Source organism: Trichogramma pretiosum, unplaced genomic scaffold (genome assembly GCF_000599845.2).
Source record: "Trichogramma pretiosum strain Unisexual culture from Peru unplaced genomic scaffold, Tpre_2.0 scaffold17, whole genome shotgun sequence".
In the NCBI taxonomy this organism is placed as follows: Eukaryota; Metazoa; Arthropoda; class Insecta; order Hymenoptera; family Trichogrammatidae; genus Trichogramma; species Trichogramma pretiosum.
In genome coordinates this window covers 1,738,128-1,752,473 of record NW_019641225.1, presented here as the reverse complement: position 1 = coordinate 1,752,473, position 14,346 = coordinate 1,738,128, and the positions used below count along the sequence as shown (strand labels likewise).

The following is a 14,346-nucleotide window of genomic DNA, read 5'->3' as shown; positions in this document are numbered from 1 at the left end:
GTCGGTAGAGATTTGTGTATGACATTCATAATGTATAATTTATGCGGCAGCTGCTGCTGCAGCTTCTGCCGTTTAACTAACCGTTAATTACAAGTCTCACTCGGACACTAGCTGTGCGGCGCGTTAAATTAGTTATGAGCCGATGCTCGCGGCTACTTACAAAGCGTTGACAATATATGTGTGTGTGTGTGTGTATGCGAGTGCACTTCAGCAAAGATATCTGTCTGTGTTTATATAGACACGTACGTACGAGTTAGAAGAAAGTTGAGACATTGCAGCAGTAGTAGGTAATATAGTGGGAGTCGCAATTTTGGGTCACTCACGTAGCAGCAGCAGCAGGCATAATGTAACGAAATGATAATACGCACTCTCGCGCGTGGTAGCCTACTAGACGTGTTTTTTTTTTCTTCCTTTTTTTTTTAAGGTCATCATTTTATATATAATATTATTTATATACGATCGTACGTGTGTGGGTACGTACGTATGATTTTTTTCTTCTCTCTCTCGTTTTTAAATGATGTAACGGTACATTTCACATGTGACGAGTCATTCGCGAGCGACGATCGCGATTCGTAATTTTTATTCTTCTTTTTGCACGTCCGTAATTTTCTCGTTACAATAAGTAGACACACACACGCGCGTATATTCATCAATCGAGACCGCAATGACATCGCTGGAAAAATTAATTATTTATGTACTCATCTCCTCCCATTGTACAGAACGATGGACTATATAATATTTATATTATGTATGTCTCGTTAATAAAAAATGTGTCACACCATTATAACAATGATTCTCATATCGTGTTCTCTTTTTTCTCGATGCGGCGCGTACGTAGGATCGATCGACGGCATCGAGCAGCGGCAGCAGCAGCAGCAGCACCACGGAGGCGACGACCGCCGAGCAGGAGACGATGGAGGAGAAGAAGAAACGGAGCGACGAAGACGCCAAGTGCAACGACAGCGACAAGAGATTCTCAGTGAAGTGTATCAAGTTTAAAATCGAAAGTTTCGTGAGGACAGCTTCGGCTCAGGACGTTTACAACGTCAGCGAGTCAGTGCAGATAGTGAAGAAGAAGGAGGCCAAATATCTTAATGTTTATAATAATAATAATACGGACAGCAATAATGATAATAATAGTAATAATAGTAGTAGTGTTATCAGTGGAGGTGCTGCATCGTCGTCGTCGCTGTTAGACGCGCTGCGTAGGTTTGCCAATAGCCATGTGCTCAAGATCAAGCTCTCGGACGCGAACGAGCTCGCACCGAGAATGTTCTTCGGCTGTAAGTATAACGATACGAGGCCACCAATGCAACAGCGGCACACAAAAATCATTCACATTATACTTATACTCGCAAGATTATATACAAAAAAAAAGTTTAACGCTTGCGCCGCTGTAGATGATATATATAATTTTACGTACACACACACAAAGCAAAGCTTGCAACAACACGCATCTGCATTCGCATATATATATCTAAACACAATAACATTTATTATAAATATACATTTGTAACAAAAAACTCACAATAGAGATAAACGCTTACGCCATATTATTACAAGCAAAAAAAAAAGGGAACTAATACCTGGCTTACTTTTGTGCCGTGTGGTATGCGCGCGCGCCGGCAAAACTGCATCGCTTAGTAACGAGCCGCGTGCGTGAGCGCGCGCGCTTCAACGCCGGAGAAACAAGTTTACACTTCGAAGAGCTACTTACTGGCCGCTCGGCTCTTCTTCTTCGTTGTTGTTTTTTTTTCTACTTTTGCGAATACGTAGGTACACGTACGCGTTAAATAATTTATACAACGAGCTTTCACCGGATATACCGAGTTACGACCGCACGAGGATCGGATTTAAATTATCGGTGCGGCACTACGCCGTATTTGTTTATTGTTTTGACGTTTCGATGGTTCAATTTTCTTGAAAAATTATCTGGTAAGTTTGTATTCGCTGATATTCGTCTATATATATCTTAAATAACGGTTGCATATGGCAATTAAATTTTTCCATGTAAAATACGCGTAAAAGCTATCAATTAATCGCGTAGAAAGCTGGCTGTATACGATTTTAATTAACCCGAGCTGCCGTATGGACGTATCATTTCAATTAGTACTGTTATCCGCGCGAGCGCAGACAATTTATCGTTTAATTATATTCGATCCATGCGTTTAGAGATATACATACATTTTGTGCTTGCAGCTTCTGAAATTTTGAAAGTAACACACACTAATACATCAAAAGCTTCAGCATTAACATAATACTCACTGATAAACGCAGCTATACTCCATTTTTGCTCCTCTGAATTATCATTTAAAATTTGTTACATTCGAGATTGACATGTGTTTGATCAACGCAGAACATCTTCATCATGCATCCACGACCGACAGACGTCATCAGCGATATAATTCTCACATAAAGAAAAACGATATATCCGCACCGCCGCATTTTTCAATTGATCATTTATAATATGGCTTGCTGATATCCTAGAGAACTAACCAAAAATAATGCTTACCTGCGGCCTTCGCTTGGGGGTGAATTTCGCTTTTGTGCTTGCAGCTCCCGCACTGGGACAGAATACATTTTTAACGGGCTTCGGGCTTGGTTTTCTAGCGTTCGGCATCAAGAAGCTGCTGCTGCCCCTGTTCATCGGCGTGCAGATAGTCAAGAGCATACTCATCGCCCTGTTCCTGCCCAGCATCATTGGCAGCCTCGGCAAGATCGTCGGAAAAAGTGAGTACCGCATGCCTGGGCGAAAAAATTCAAGTTGGCTGGTAGAAATGCTCAAGATGACTGAAAAATGACTATTCGAAATATTTTGAAGTGAATTACTATTAACCGAATTGTTTTTAATATGAAAATTATGTTAAAAATATTAAGCGCATTTTTGATGGTTTAATTTAGACCGGTTTTCGATTACCTTAAGTATGATATCAACTTGACTATGATATTGTTATGACTTCACACAAGATGGCGAGGGCCTTTATCTGTAAATTCGTAAGTGGTAAAGTCAAAATAATTGTATAAGTCAAAGCTCGATTTTTCGAGACAATTAATGCTTTGATGTTTTATATTGTGTCTTTAACTATTGAAGTTGTAATTAGATGGTAACTAGGAAGACTTTTATAAAGTTAAATATGGTCTTAAATAAAACGTGATTAAGCTTCCACCGCTAGATGGCGAGTACAGTTGTCCGTAAATGCGCAAGTGGCAACGTAAAAATAATCGTATAAGTCGAAGCACAGTTTTATAGGAATTTTGGTTTTCTGGCTAGGTTCTGTTCTTTGGCCAAAAACAAGTCGAAAAATATCGATCACTCCTTCCAGAGAGTTAATTTCGCTCACGTTGACTAGCTCCTCGATCCTGCGTCTTACTTATTAAATATACGATAATGCACAACGCACTCCATAACTGTGCATCGGCATGGAACTAAAGTAGCGAGTGACGTTCTCGCGCGAGTGTGTCAAGCGTTCGCGGCAAAATAGAAAGTGTCTCACATCTGCGACATTATTTGTGTATATATAATATTATACGGCGCGCGCGCGTCTTATCGCGATGAATAAATCTGGTTAACCATAGCGAGGAGGGAGGAGGAGGAGATTTAGACGCTCGAGCGCGCGAGATCGAATTCCTCGCCAAAGTTTTTCTTACGCTTGTACTTGTGTTATAAATAAATAGCAGAGCTCGCGAAAACTGTTTGATCAGCTCGGGAGAGTAAATTATACATCATCAAGTGGGCGAGGAATCGCAGATAGATAGATAGATAGATAGATAGTATAACATTTATTTCTCTATTTTCCATAAAATTACGCGCGCTCAGCCAGAGAGAGACCGAGAATCATATTTCTCTTGTATTAATTAACCAAAGCCCGAAGATTATCGTCGGTACACTTTGTTTTAAGTAAATAATACACTAGTCTAGAGCGCGGTAGCTTTTAATTACGCCTGCATCCAATATAATAATGGAACTATACGTGTGTTTGTGTACATACACAATGAAAATAAAAAAAAAAAAAAAAGAAAAAAACGGTTAGCTGACATTAATTATCGATATCGCCTCGGCGGCTCGGCGAGTACGTTGACACTGACATTGACGGGGGTACTCGAGGTTGTTATATAGTTTATAACACATCTGTGCCAGTGACGTGTAACAAATTGAGCACATGTGCAATATTACACTTATATATACGCGCGCTCGCGTCAAGGTGTGTGCATACGTGCATCTATTTCGCGATGCGCAGTCATGCACACACACACACACACACACACACACACACTCACTCACGTAGCCATAAATAATCGCGTTATATATACCCAACTTTCTAATTTTGCTAAATATGTGTCTGTGTCTCTTTGTATATAGGTGTAACCTCGTTCGCGCAGTCGTCGCACAGTCCCGGCCTGGGTGGCGCCGGCGGCCAGCCCCAGTACGACGATCAGAACTACGAGTTCAAGGACCAGGCCGACGCCGCCGCCACGGCCTACGGCGAGGACTACATGGCCCGACAGCCACTGGGTACTCTGCCGGCCTCGGCCATGTACGACGAGAGCATGCTGCAGCAGACGACCAAGTCGCCGGCGGAGATCGCCTCGAGATTCGCCTACGTCGGCATGAACGACCAGTCGTACTCGCGGATCCAGGCGCAGAGGTATCAGCAGGCCAAGAGACAAGATTACAAGGTGAGACGAGCACGCCTACTATACTATTAGTTATGAGCAAAAAGTCGGTCGGTCGTCGTCGGCGCGGTGCACTGAAATTTTAGATTTTATTATACATCGTCGTCGTCGCGTTCGATATTGGTTTCTCGGATTGTGGAGCGCGCGCTTCTCGTTTCTCGGGCTTTTGACGCCGTTATAATAAATGACGCGCGCGCAGATTTTCATCGGAGATTAAGCAGCTTATAATAAAGCGGTGTATACGGTTATTTTTTTTTTTTTTTTTATGAAATTGTGCGCATCGTTAATACTGGTAGTCTGAAATTGTTTACACCTAGCCAGACTTTAAACCCGATATCTCTGAGAAAATATGTTATTTTACATTTTCGCGGAAAATTGATGGTTGTATATTGGTATTATAAAAGGCGAGAATCAATAGTTGCTCGATGCGAATTATTGTGGTTTTGCACAGGCGATTATGCTCTGGTAGAAATGCTTATCATAAATAATGGTCCGACGATCAAGAAATAATCGTTTAATATATTTCAAATTACACCGCCATTGATCAGCTGGTTTTTGCGGTGACTTATGTGTTAAAATTATGTTAAGGAGATCTGTACCCCACAGAGTCGAAAAATTTGTTTAATTTATATATTTTTTTCTAAATCGAATATCGAAAAACGACTCTGTTCAGAGGAACAAAACGAATGCTCTCACAGAGCCGTTTTTCGATATTTGATTTGGAAAAAAGATATAGATTAAACAAATTTTTTTACTCCGTCGGTAAAAAATGTTGGGGTGCAGACCTCCTTAAAACTATTGAGCCCATTTGAAATGTCCTGAAAACGACAATTTAATTATTTAGACCAGTTTTCAATAACTTTAAAGACAAGGATAATATTTTGAGCCACCGCCACTAGATGGCGAGCACCTTTATTTCGAGTAAATCTGAAAGTGTCAGAGTCAAAATTATCATATAAGTCTATGCACAGTTCATTAATTCATTAACAACATTGTCTAACATCTTTTTGGAATAATTAACTACATTTTGTGGAACATAAAAAAAACCAAATTAAATCTAATCTATAACTCTAGATGGCGAATCCCTTCATCTGTAAATCCGCAAGTGGGAAAGTAAAAATTATTGTATAAAGCAAGCACGCTTTTGCAGTATCAACTTAACTTTCACCAAGCTCTTTTAATGCTTTCATTTCTACTACGATTATTACAACTGATAAAAGACGCATTCAATTTGAATATAATCGATTTTAAAACTGAGCCGCCACAAAAATTGGCAAACCATAATCGTAACTCGAAGGTCACCCAAGTTTCTCGAGTATAGATAAGATTGAAGGTCGTATTAATAAGGCAAATCGTGAAAAAAAAACTGTACAATAAATTCCAAGCATCCCCGCGCGTGCTCTGCGGTTTTGTATACGGTTGTCTCGTAACGCCGCGAACGCATATCGCGATCCGCGAGGTATCGTGTAGCTGCGTTTTACGCATATTATACGACCATATCGTGCGGTTCAAGGTCTACTTAATGCGCGCTCCGAATCGCCAGTTCCCGAACTCAAACTCATTTTACCTTGTTTTTTTACGCAGGTATTCCAAGAGATCCCGACGAGCTCGCTGATGCTGACCAACTACGATCCGTTCTACTCGCCGCTGCTGTCGCGCCTCGACGCCGTCTTCAGTCGGCTCGGCCACGACACCGAGGGCTGCCGCGAGTACGCCGTGTGCGCCATGTATCGCAGCCCGGCGCGCTACGCGCCCTACTCCAATCTGGTCTCGGCCCAGCTGTCGCGCGAGCTCAACGAGCTGCGCAAGCCCAGCGGCGACAATCCCGACGTGCTGCGCTTCTTCCGCTACATGAAGGCCGCCAAGGACGGCCAGGACGGGGTGGCCTGCGAGGCCGCCTACGCCGACTGCGACGAGGCCAAGGGCGACCAGACGATAAGGCAGAATCAGGCGATGCTGGCCACTTATCAGGACATAGACAAGCTCGTGCACGCGCGAAAGCTTTAGTAGTTGGAAGTAGCAGTAGTTGTAGAGATTCGTTGAGCAGAGAGAGTGAAAATGCAAACGACCGAAGGGTGGCATTACGAATATAAGCTGTTGTTGACGAGGATGTATATTTATTTATAATATATGAGTAATCGACGGGCGAGTGTGGATGTGTAATATTGTGTATGAATTGTTATGTATAAAAAATTCTCGAATCGTGTCGATAGTCAATGTACTTATATTTATGAATGATTTCGTTTAAGCGTTGTTGCCTTACCCGATTGTTTGCGTGGTCACTCGTCTTAGTTGTCTTCATCATCATTATTATTTATTTTTTTTTATTTCTTGTTCAACAAGCCGTTGTGAAGAGTAAAAAAGCATTTATATAGTTTAATCGAAACGTTCTTCGTTTTCAAATTCAAACATATCATTTCATCGTTTCATCGAGCTCCCGCAAGCTCTTGTTATTTGTTGTTAGCGCCTCATCTCGCATCATCATTACGCGCATCCCATCATCATGATTTACATTTAACGATATTTTAAGCGTATCATTTTTTCATTGCGTATCATTGAAATTTTCATTAAAGTCGTGCATTTATGAGTCATGTTGCATGTAAAGTATCCTCGCAGATCATTTATTGTGAAAAATTATGCTTGTGTGCACAGTAAATGTTCCATCGCAAAATATCCATTTAAAATTATCAACATGTTACTATTGTATCGTTAAGTAAAGTGTTTTTTTTAATATTACTATTTGCCATTACGTTTAACTAATGTGTGGATGAAGTTTTTTTAAATGTAAATTATAAATATTTATTTCATATATACCTTGGTAGAAATGCACTAATAGTGGTCTGATTACTAAAAAAAGACTATTAAAAAATTTGCTTAATAGATTATCAACGAATATCTTTATTTTGATGATTTTTCATTTACAATAGTCTAAACTAGCTTGAATCATTTGAATTATCTGAAAATGACAATTTATTTATTTCAAAAAATTTAGATCAGTTTTCAACTACTTTGAATAGGTTTAATTCCGCCTCCGCCACTAGATGGCGAGTAACTTTATCTGTAAACCTACAAGTGGAAAAGTAAAAATGAATGTATAAAACTCTGTAAGGTTTGTCAATCAATAGGATGAGGTTAAGGTGATACTCCACTATGATCCAAAGTAAATGGTCATTAAATATAAAAAAGCGCAAAAATAATCAACATAATATCACCATAAAGTGTTGAACATTTCTACCAGGGACATGAGAATTTAGATAAAGTATTGTAAAATGAAATATCTCTCAACAACAATTGAAATGTTTATAATAATTATTGTTGGAGATTTCAGTTTCTTTACTTTTTATTTACATTCTTCAAATATAAGTTAAGCTAATATAATCAAAACTCCAAATTAAAAAAAATGGTCCTCACTTTAAGTACTTCATTTTAATTTACAATTGATTGTTTTAAGTATGCATGATTGATGAATTGCAAATACCAAGACTTTTCTTCTCACATTATTATTGAATAATGGAAAAGGTAAAAGGAGAAAACTCGGCTTAGTTGCATTAAGTCAAATGTAGTTGTATAGCAATTTCAATATGTGCTGAAAACATTAGCTTCAATAATATACACGATATTGTATAAAATCCAGTTTTAAAGCCATTATTGTAAGAAAGTTAATAAATAATGATTACACATAATAAAAAAGAATATTTTTGGTAGTTTTAAGGCTAATGATATTAGTTGAATTTCATTTAGAATTAAAATAAACTAGCTCTTCCGACTATGTATTATACTTAGAATGATAAATATTCCTCACTCTATATGTTTGCAAGGAGTGTATATTGTAATACGAAAATAATTGAGGAAAAGTTAAACTAAATTTATGGAATTTCATTTTAAACGATTCTGTAAAAAAAGTAAACATGAGGTTAAAGGTTGAATAATGGAATATGTAAGATGTAACTATTTATGTGTCAGTGCCTCGAATTTTCTAATGGAAACGAATAAAATATAATTGGAAGAAAATGTTAACAATTTTTGAACGATAAATCAAATACTTAATGAAATAAATATAGAAGTACAATAATTAAATAGAATTTCTCATCTATTATGTCCCTTAAATAGGTACAGACACATCAAATCGGTACATCTACTTTATGTAAGCTGTTACCAATAGGAAGTCAGCTTTATGTTTATGCTTAAGAAGTAAATCGAAGTTTGTCAAGTATTTTCAAGTATAAAACTTTTTTTAACAGATAGAAGATAGAAGAAAACGTTGTACAACAGCAATCTTTTTAAGCTTCAAAAAAAATTGTTGCACGCATTACGCACAAAGAATCATACTAGTTTGTACCGAAATATGTATCGAGATGAGTATCGACGAGAAAAAGAAAGCTCAATCTTGTATAATGATTACGCCTCTCGAAAAGAGTTTGGAAATAGCATAATATTAGCACTGGTTCTACTCGTTTAAATTTGAATTTAAAAGATACGAGTAGCTCTTTTTGCAATCACGAAAATATAGTTAATTTCGTTCATTCATTCATTCGCGTTGAAAGTTCACGTTGCTCGTCAATGATGCAACACGGATGAGTAACGAAATTGTCAAAGCTGAAAACAAAACAGATCAAGCTCAATTATCAACCATAGATTTGATAGCAATTGCTCGACAAATTCTAACGTAAAAATTATTTGGCGTGTTTCGAAATTATGCATGAGCTATTAACGAGCTGACGTACTTGCTCCTTACTCGAGTGTACATAACTCGATACTCCTCTCTAACCACTGTACAGCGAATTAAAAAAGGCGCGTGAGTGTTTTCCCCAGACTCGAGTTACCCAACTCTCCTTTTGTCAATGGTCCGATCTATGACGCACGTTGATATATACACGAGCGAGAGAGAAGGGCGAGTGCACGAATTCGCGCGCGCAAAAAACCTTTCTAAGCTCGTATAATAATAACATAATGTGTATATACACGCGGTGGTTCAATGTCTTCCGGAGAAAGCGCGGCGCAGTCTAGTCTCGGGATTCCCAGTTTTTCTTCTAGGCGCGCGCTAGTACAGAAAGGCAATTTTGAGGCTGCAGCTGCGGTAGCGAAACAGCAGTAGCATGTTCAATGCGATAGTTTTACGAGATCTTTAATTGTGCCTCGCTGCTGCTGCAGTAGCGGCAGCGGCAAAGGTCAAAGCGCTCGAGAGCGAGAACGATAATGCGATCGTTATGATGTGTGTATAATGCTGCTGCGGCGACGGCGTACGTGCCACGCCTCGACTGCAGTAAAAGCGAATGAACGGATCACCGGAGACAAGTGAATAGAAGCTATTCGTTTCCTTTCGAAATTGATAAACGTTGTTACAATTTGTTTTCGATCATTATGGACAAAATGTTGAAATATCGATCGTAATTGCAAAAAAAAAGTAAATTACTCATCGTTATGTACTAGCGTGTACTCCAAAGGCTTTTATTTTCCACCGCGACGGCGACGCTCCTCTATACGTCAGAGAGCAAAACTTGGCAAGGATTGGCCAATTTATTGACGTCAATGCTTTCTTACACACACACACGCACATTAAACATGTACACGAAGTTGCGCGAAAGGATTCGCGGTGCGAATGATCGCTATTACGCAATAGAAACGTACATGCGGCGCGTTAGAATTCGACAATTAATTAAAAACCTTTTGGATATACTTAACGAGTACATAAATATTAATTTTCACAGGCGAAGAAAACCTCGCACGTTTATCTCTTCGGAAGTTGATAATTGCGCGCGATCGTATCGCGTCCCGCAGATTTTGCACGTTTCATCTTATGGGCGTCTCGAGAGAAACTTCTGACCACTGCTCCGCGCTCATGCGTGCGTTTAGTAATATTACGAGCTGTTATTATATATGTGACTGCTGCTCTCGGGAAGACCAGAAAATTATGTAAGCGAAATGTATCTCCAAAACTCCGCGAGCAGAGATATTAACGCACGAAAAGTTATCTCGCAAAAATCTTTTGTTGGAGTCGAAGTTTCGCTTACCCTTACGTAACGTTACGCATTATTTACGGCTCGAAAAAACGAAATTTCGGCTCGTTAAAGGTTTCGTTTATAAAAAAAAAAAAAACATCTTAGCTAAAAATTCCAAAGGCATTAGATCGAGTCGTTCGAAAGAGTATCCAAACCAAAACAACTTATTGCGACAATTTCAATTCTCCTCAAATTTAAGAAGGTAAAAAAAAAACAAATCTCAGGCCTTTTCGAGAAGGTCAATGTTTTCCAATTACACAATTGCCTCGACGAGCGAACTTTCGTGACATAACGCGCGTATAATATACGAAACGAAACTTCCAACAAAAGGCTCCTCGCAGCTTGTACTTTGGTTCGCGCTGCATTGACGTCACTGCGGCTTGAGAACTTTTGCAAGCGCATACGTACAGTACACACCACGCGCGAAATTGTTCCGGGATACGATGTATATTCTGCATCCTATACACTCGGAGAGGGATCACTTTCACTCTCGGATTTTTGTTATGATGCTGCTGCTATTACCTCACTTATACACATACGCAAAGCTCTTATGGGTTTTTGCGCGAGCGAGCGGGGGGTTGACTCGCGCCGCGGCTCGAGCTGTGTGTATATTATACAGTGTGAACGCCCTCGCGCCAACGCCGCCGACGAATTCGCGCGCATATATAAAGACCGGTGGAGCAGGTAAACTCGTACCAAAGCCAAGCCGCTCGTTACTCGAGAAGCACCATATACGCGCAACGAGCTACACACCGACGATCGTCCGATTTTGTGTAGACTTTGAGCATTCTTTCTTGTACGTAAGTGTGATTGCTTTTAATTTTTTTTGTTTCATTATTAATCCATTGATCCATCTATAACTCGCTCGCAAGATTATAAACGTATCGTAATTTCAAACTCAGCGCTTCGATTGTGTCCGAGCATTATTATATCGCCGCGAGTGAAAGTGCGTGAAAGTGGTCGATTTTATTTTTATTTTTTTTACCTTTTTTTTGTTTCGTTTCGTTGTTTCGAGTGTGCAATGTTTTTATTTGTATCTCGCGAGCTCGGCGCGTGGTCGTTATAAGTATATACGGAGTGGTGAACGACAAAAAAAACAATTTCTAATGTTTCTTTTGCCATTGAGCAATTTATTTACTTTTTCGTTTCTTGTTAAAAAATCTATCCGTGAAAATCGAGTTTGAATCGTATACCCCTGACTTGAATTATAATCTCTATGACTTAATTTGAGAGTTCTAGGTATAATTACTTATACAAAAAAGACTATGAGATTGACAAATAAATAAGCTAAACGATGACAACGACGAAGACGATGACGAAGAAGAAGAAGAAGACCCACACGACGATGACAATTCCAAACGCACAATTTATCGGAATCGCTGCTGGCACATAAAAAATGCGCGCACCTATAAGCGCCCAATGAACTGAATAAAAAGCAAGACCTACATGGACTGACACATTTTGCGTATACATTGTGTTAATTTTGCGCCAATATCATTGACCATTGTTTTTTTTTCTCTCTCTCTCTCTCACTTTTCTAATTCATTGCACATACATGTAAAAAGACGCACGTACAACACCGTAAGTATACCACATACTGTATTGTTAACACGTTCGCGACCACAAGACTTGGACATCGAAAAAAAAAAAAATAAATAAATAAATACAGACGCAATAAATACGTATAGGTGCGATTGTATCATCTTCGCTGGTACGTCGTCGACTTTCTATCATGTAATCGTTCAGTGTTACCATAGACAAGGACACGACGTAACCTGCATTTTATTTAGACCTCATAAGCTCGAAAGTTCGTACGACGAAACTTGTACGAGAAAAAAAAATTTCCACCTTGAGTCGGGGGGACCGGGTCGATGGACATCTCTCACGCCTCATCTTTCTTACAGTTTTTTTATCTTTTTGTTTCTTTCTTTCTTTTTTTTATGGCGTGCGAATATTACGGCCGCGCGCGATCCTCTCGCGGTACTTGCACACGAACGATCGCCGGCACTCGGCCGATTCTCCGAAAATCGCAAGTACACATAATGTATCTCTCTCTCTTTCTCTCTCTCGGCGCTGCGCACACAAGTGCACCATCGGTAATTGCAAAAGATCGCGCGGGCTGTACAGCAAGTAGGCTGCGGCGCGCGTGCACGACTTGGCGTCGTCGTCGTCGTGACAGGAATCGGTTCCAGCTTCGAAAATTCACACGCACACCTTTCGCAAATTTATGAGCTGCGCGCACTGCACCTGCGTTATATTATAAATACCGCCCATTCGTGCCTGCGTGTGTGTGTGTGTGCGCCGCAAGAACGTGTATATATACAGATATATTTATTTCTATACACGTTGCATGGGCAGGTTGTAGTGTGTGTATATACGTATGGACACGGTCGCGCCGTTGCGCGGCCTAACGGGAACCATAGAGCGTCACGCGGCGCACACACACACATAAACACACACGTAGAAGCTTTTTCCGCGCCGTTCGAAGGAACCGAGGCGAGGAGTGCGCATGTGATCGCGACCGGCCTGCGCTGCGAGTCTCGTACGTTCGCTCGTGTGGCGCGTACGCGAGTTTCGTATGTTTTATTATATTTTATTTCATCAAATATTATATATAAAACTCGTGCAGTGAGTTTTGAAGTTGTGTGCGTCGAGGCACCTGCTGTAATAATATCGACATTCGCGAGTACGGTACGCTGGATATTTTATAAATTCCATCGTTATAAATGCGTGTTTAGCGGCACGCATTCCTCGCGCGCATGGTGGCTTCGGGATGAATCTTTTACGACGACGAAGACGCGGCTCATCATCGAGATCGGTAAGAGATCGGTAAATATACGTGCAATTATCGCCTATATTTTTCAATTGTACAAAAAAAAAGCGAAGCCTCCAGAGAAATAATATCCGCCGCTGCGGTGGTGTGTTTGTTCTATCAATTATAATAACGGCCGGGCGTTAATGAGAGTGGGGCCTATACTGCTAGAGCTAAGCGATCGCGGGGGAAAGTGGTACGTCGATCTGTCACCTGTGTGTTTTAAGTATGTTGAACAAACGCGCCACACACATACACGGAGTGTGTGAATGGGACACACACGTGTTCGGATTTTCAGCCGCGCCGATCTAGGACGTCGTCGTGAGTCACGTATTTTATACACATCACACACGTTGTGCCCGCGGGACGCGTAACAGACACACGAAATTCAGGACCCTGTATATCGATCCCGCGAGTTTTTATCGTCACCAGTAGTGCAGCGGAAAATTATATATTATAGTGTTTTATTGTATCGATATAGAAAGCGGGGTGCATAATATAAGTGAGTGATTATTCATTTACAACGAGTGCAATTGGTGTACTTTTTAAGATATAAATTCGCTAACGGTTAATGTTTTTTTTTGTTGATATCGTCGTATACACATTCCATAATATTTTTAACGCAGCCGTGAAAAACACGTTAACTTCGTTTACCTGGAATCGTGCTATTTTTTCTTCTTTTTTCTAATATAAAATCTCGACGCGATGGAATTCGGATAAACACATTTCTCGTCGTCGCGGTGGAAAAAAAGAAGAGAGGAGAAACTTATGTGGCGAAGATTGCATAAATTAACCGTGTAATAACGTGTTTGATTTTTCTTGACAGGCGTGATAAACGGCAAAGCAGCGAGTGCGAGCAGA

At 40.1% G+C, this 14,346-nt stretch overlaps 1 protein-coding gene across 1 annotated transcript; it reads left to right on the top strand.

Annotated features, from left to right (window-relative positions):
• The first annotated feature begins 913 nt into the window (after positions 1-913).
• Positions 914-6,730, top strand: LOC106649087. Its single transcript, XM_023458159.1, has 5 exons — positions 914-1,085; positions 1,173-1,283; positions 2,557-2,730; positions 4,361-4,677; positions 6,259-6,730. Exons 1-5 carry the CDS (start codon positions 914-916, stop codon positions 6,679-6,681), a joined length of 1,197 nt encoding a protein of 398 aa, XP_023313927.1. The 3' UTR covers positions 6,682-6,730.
• Positions 6,731-14,346: the final 7,616 nt, after the last annotated feature.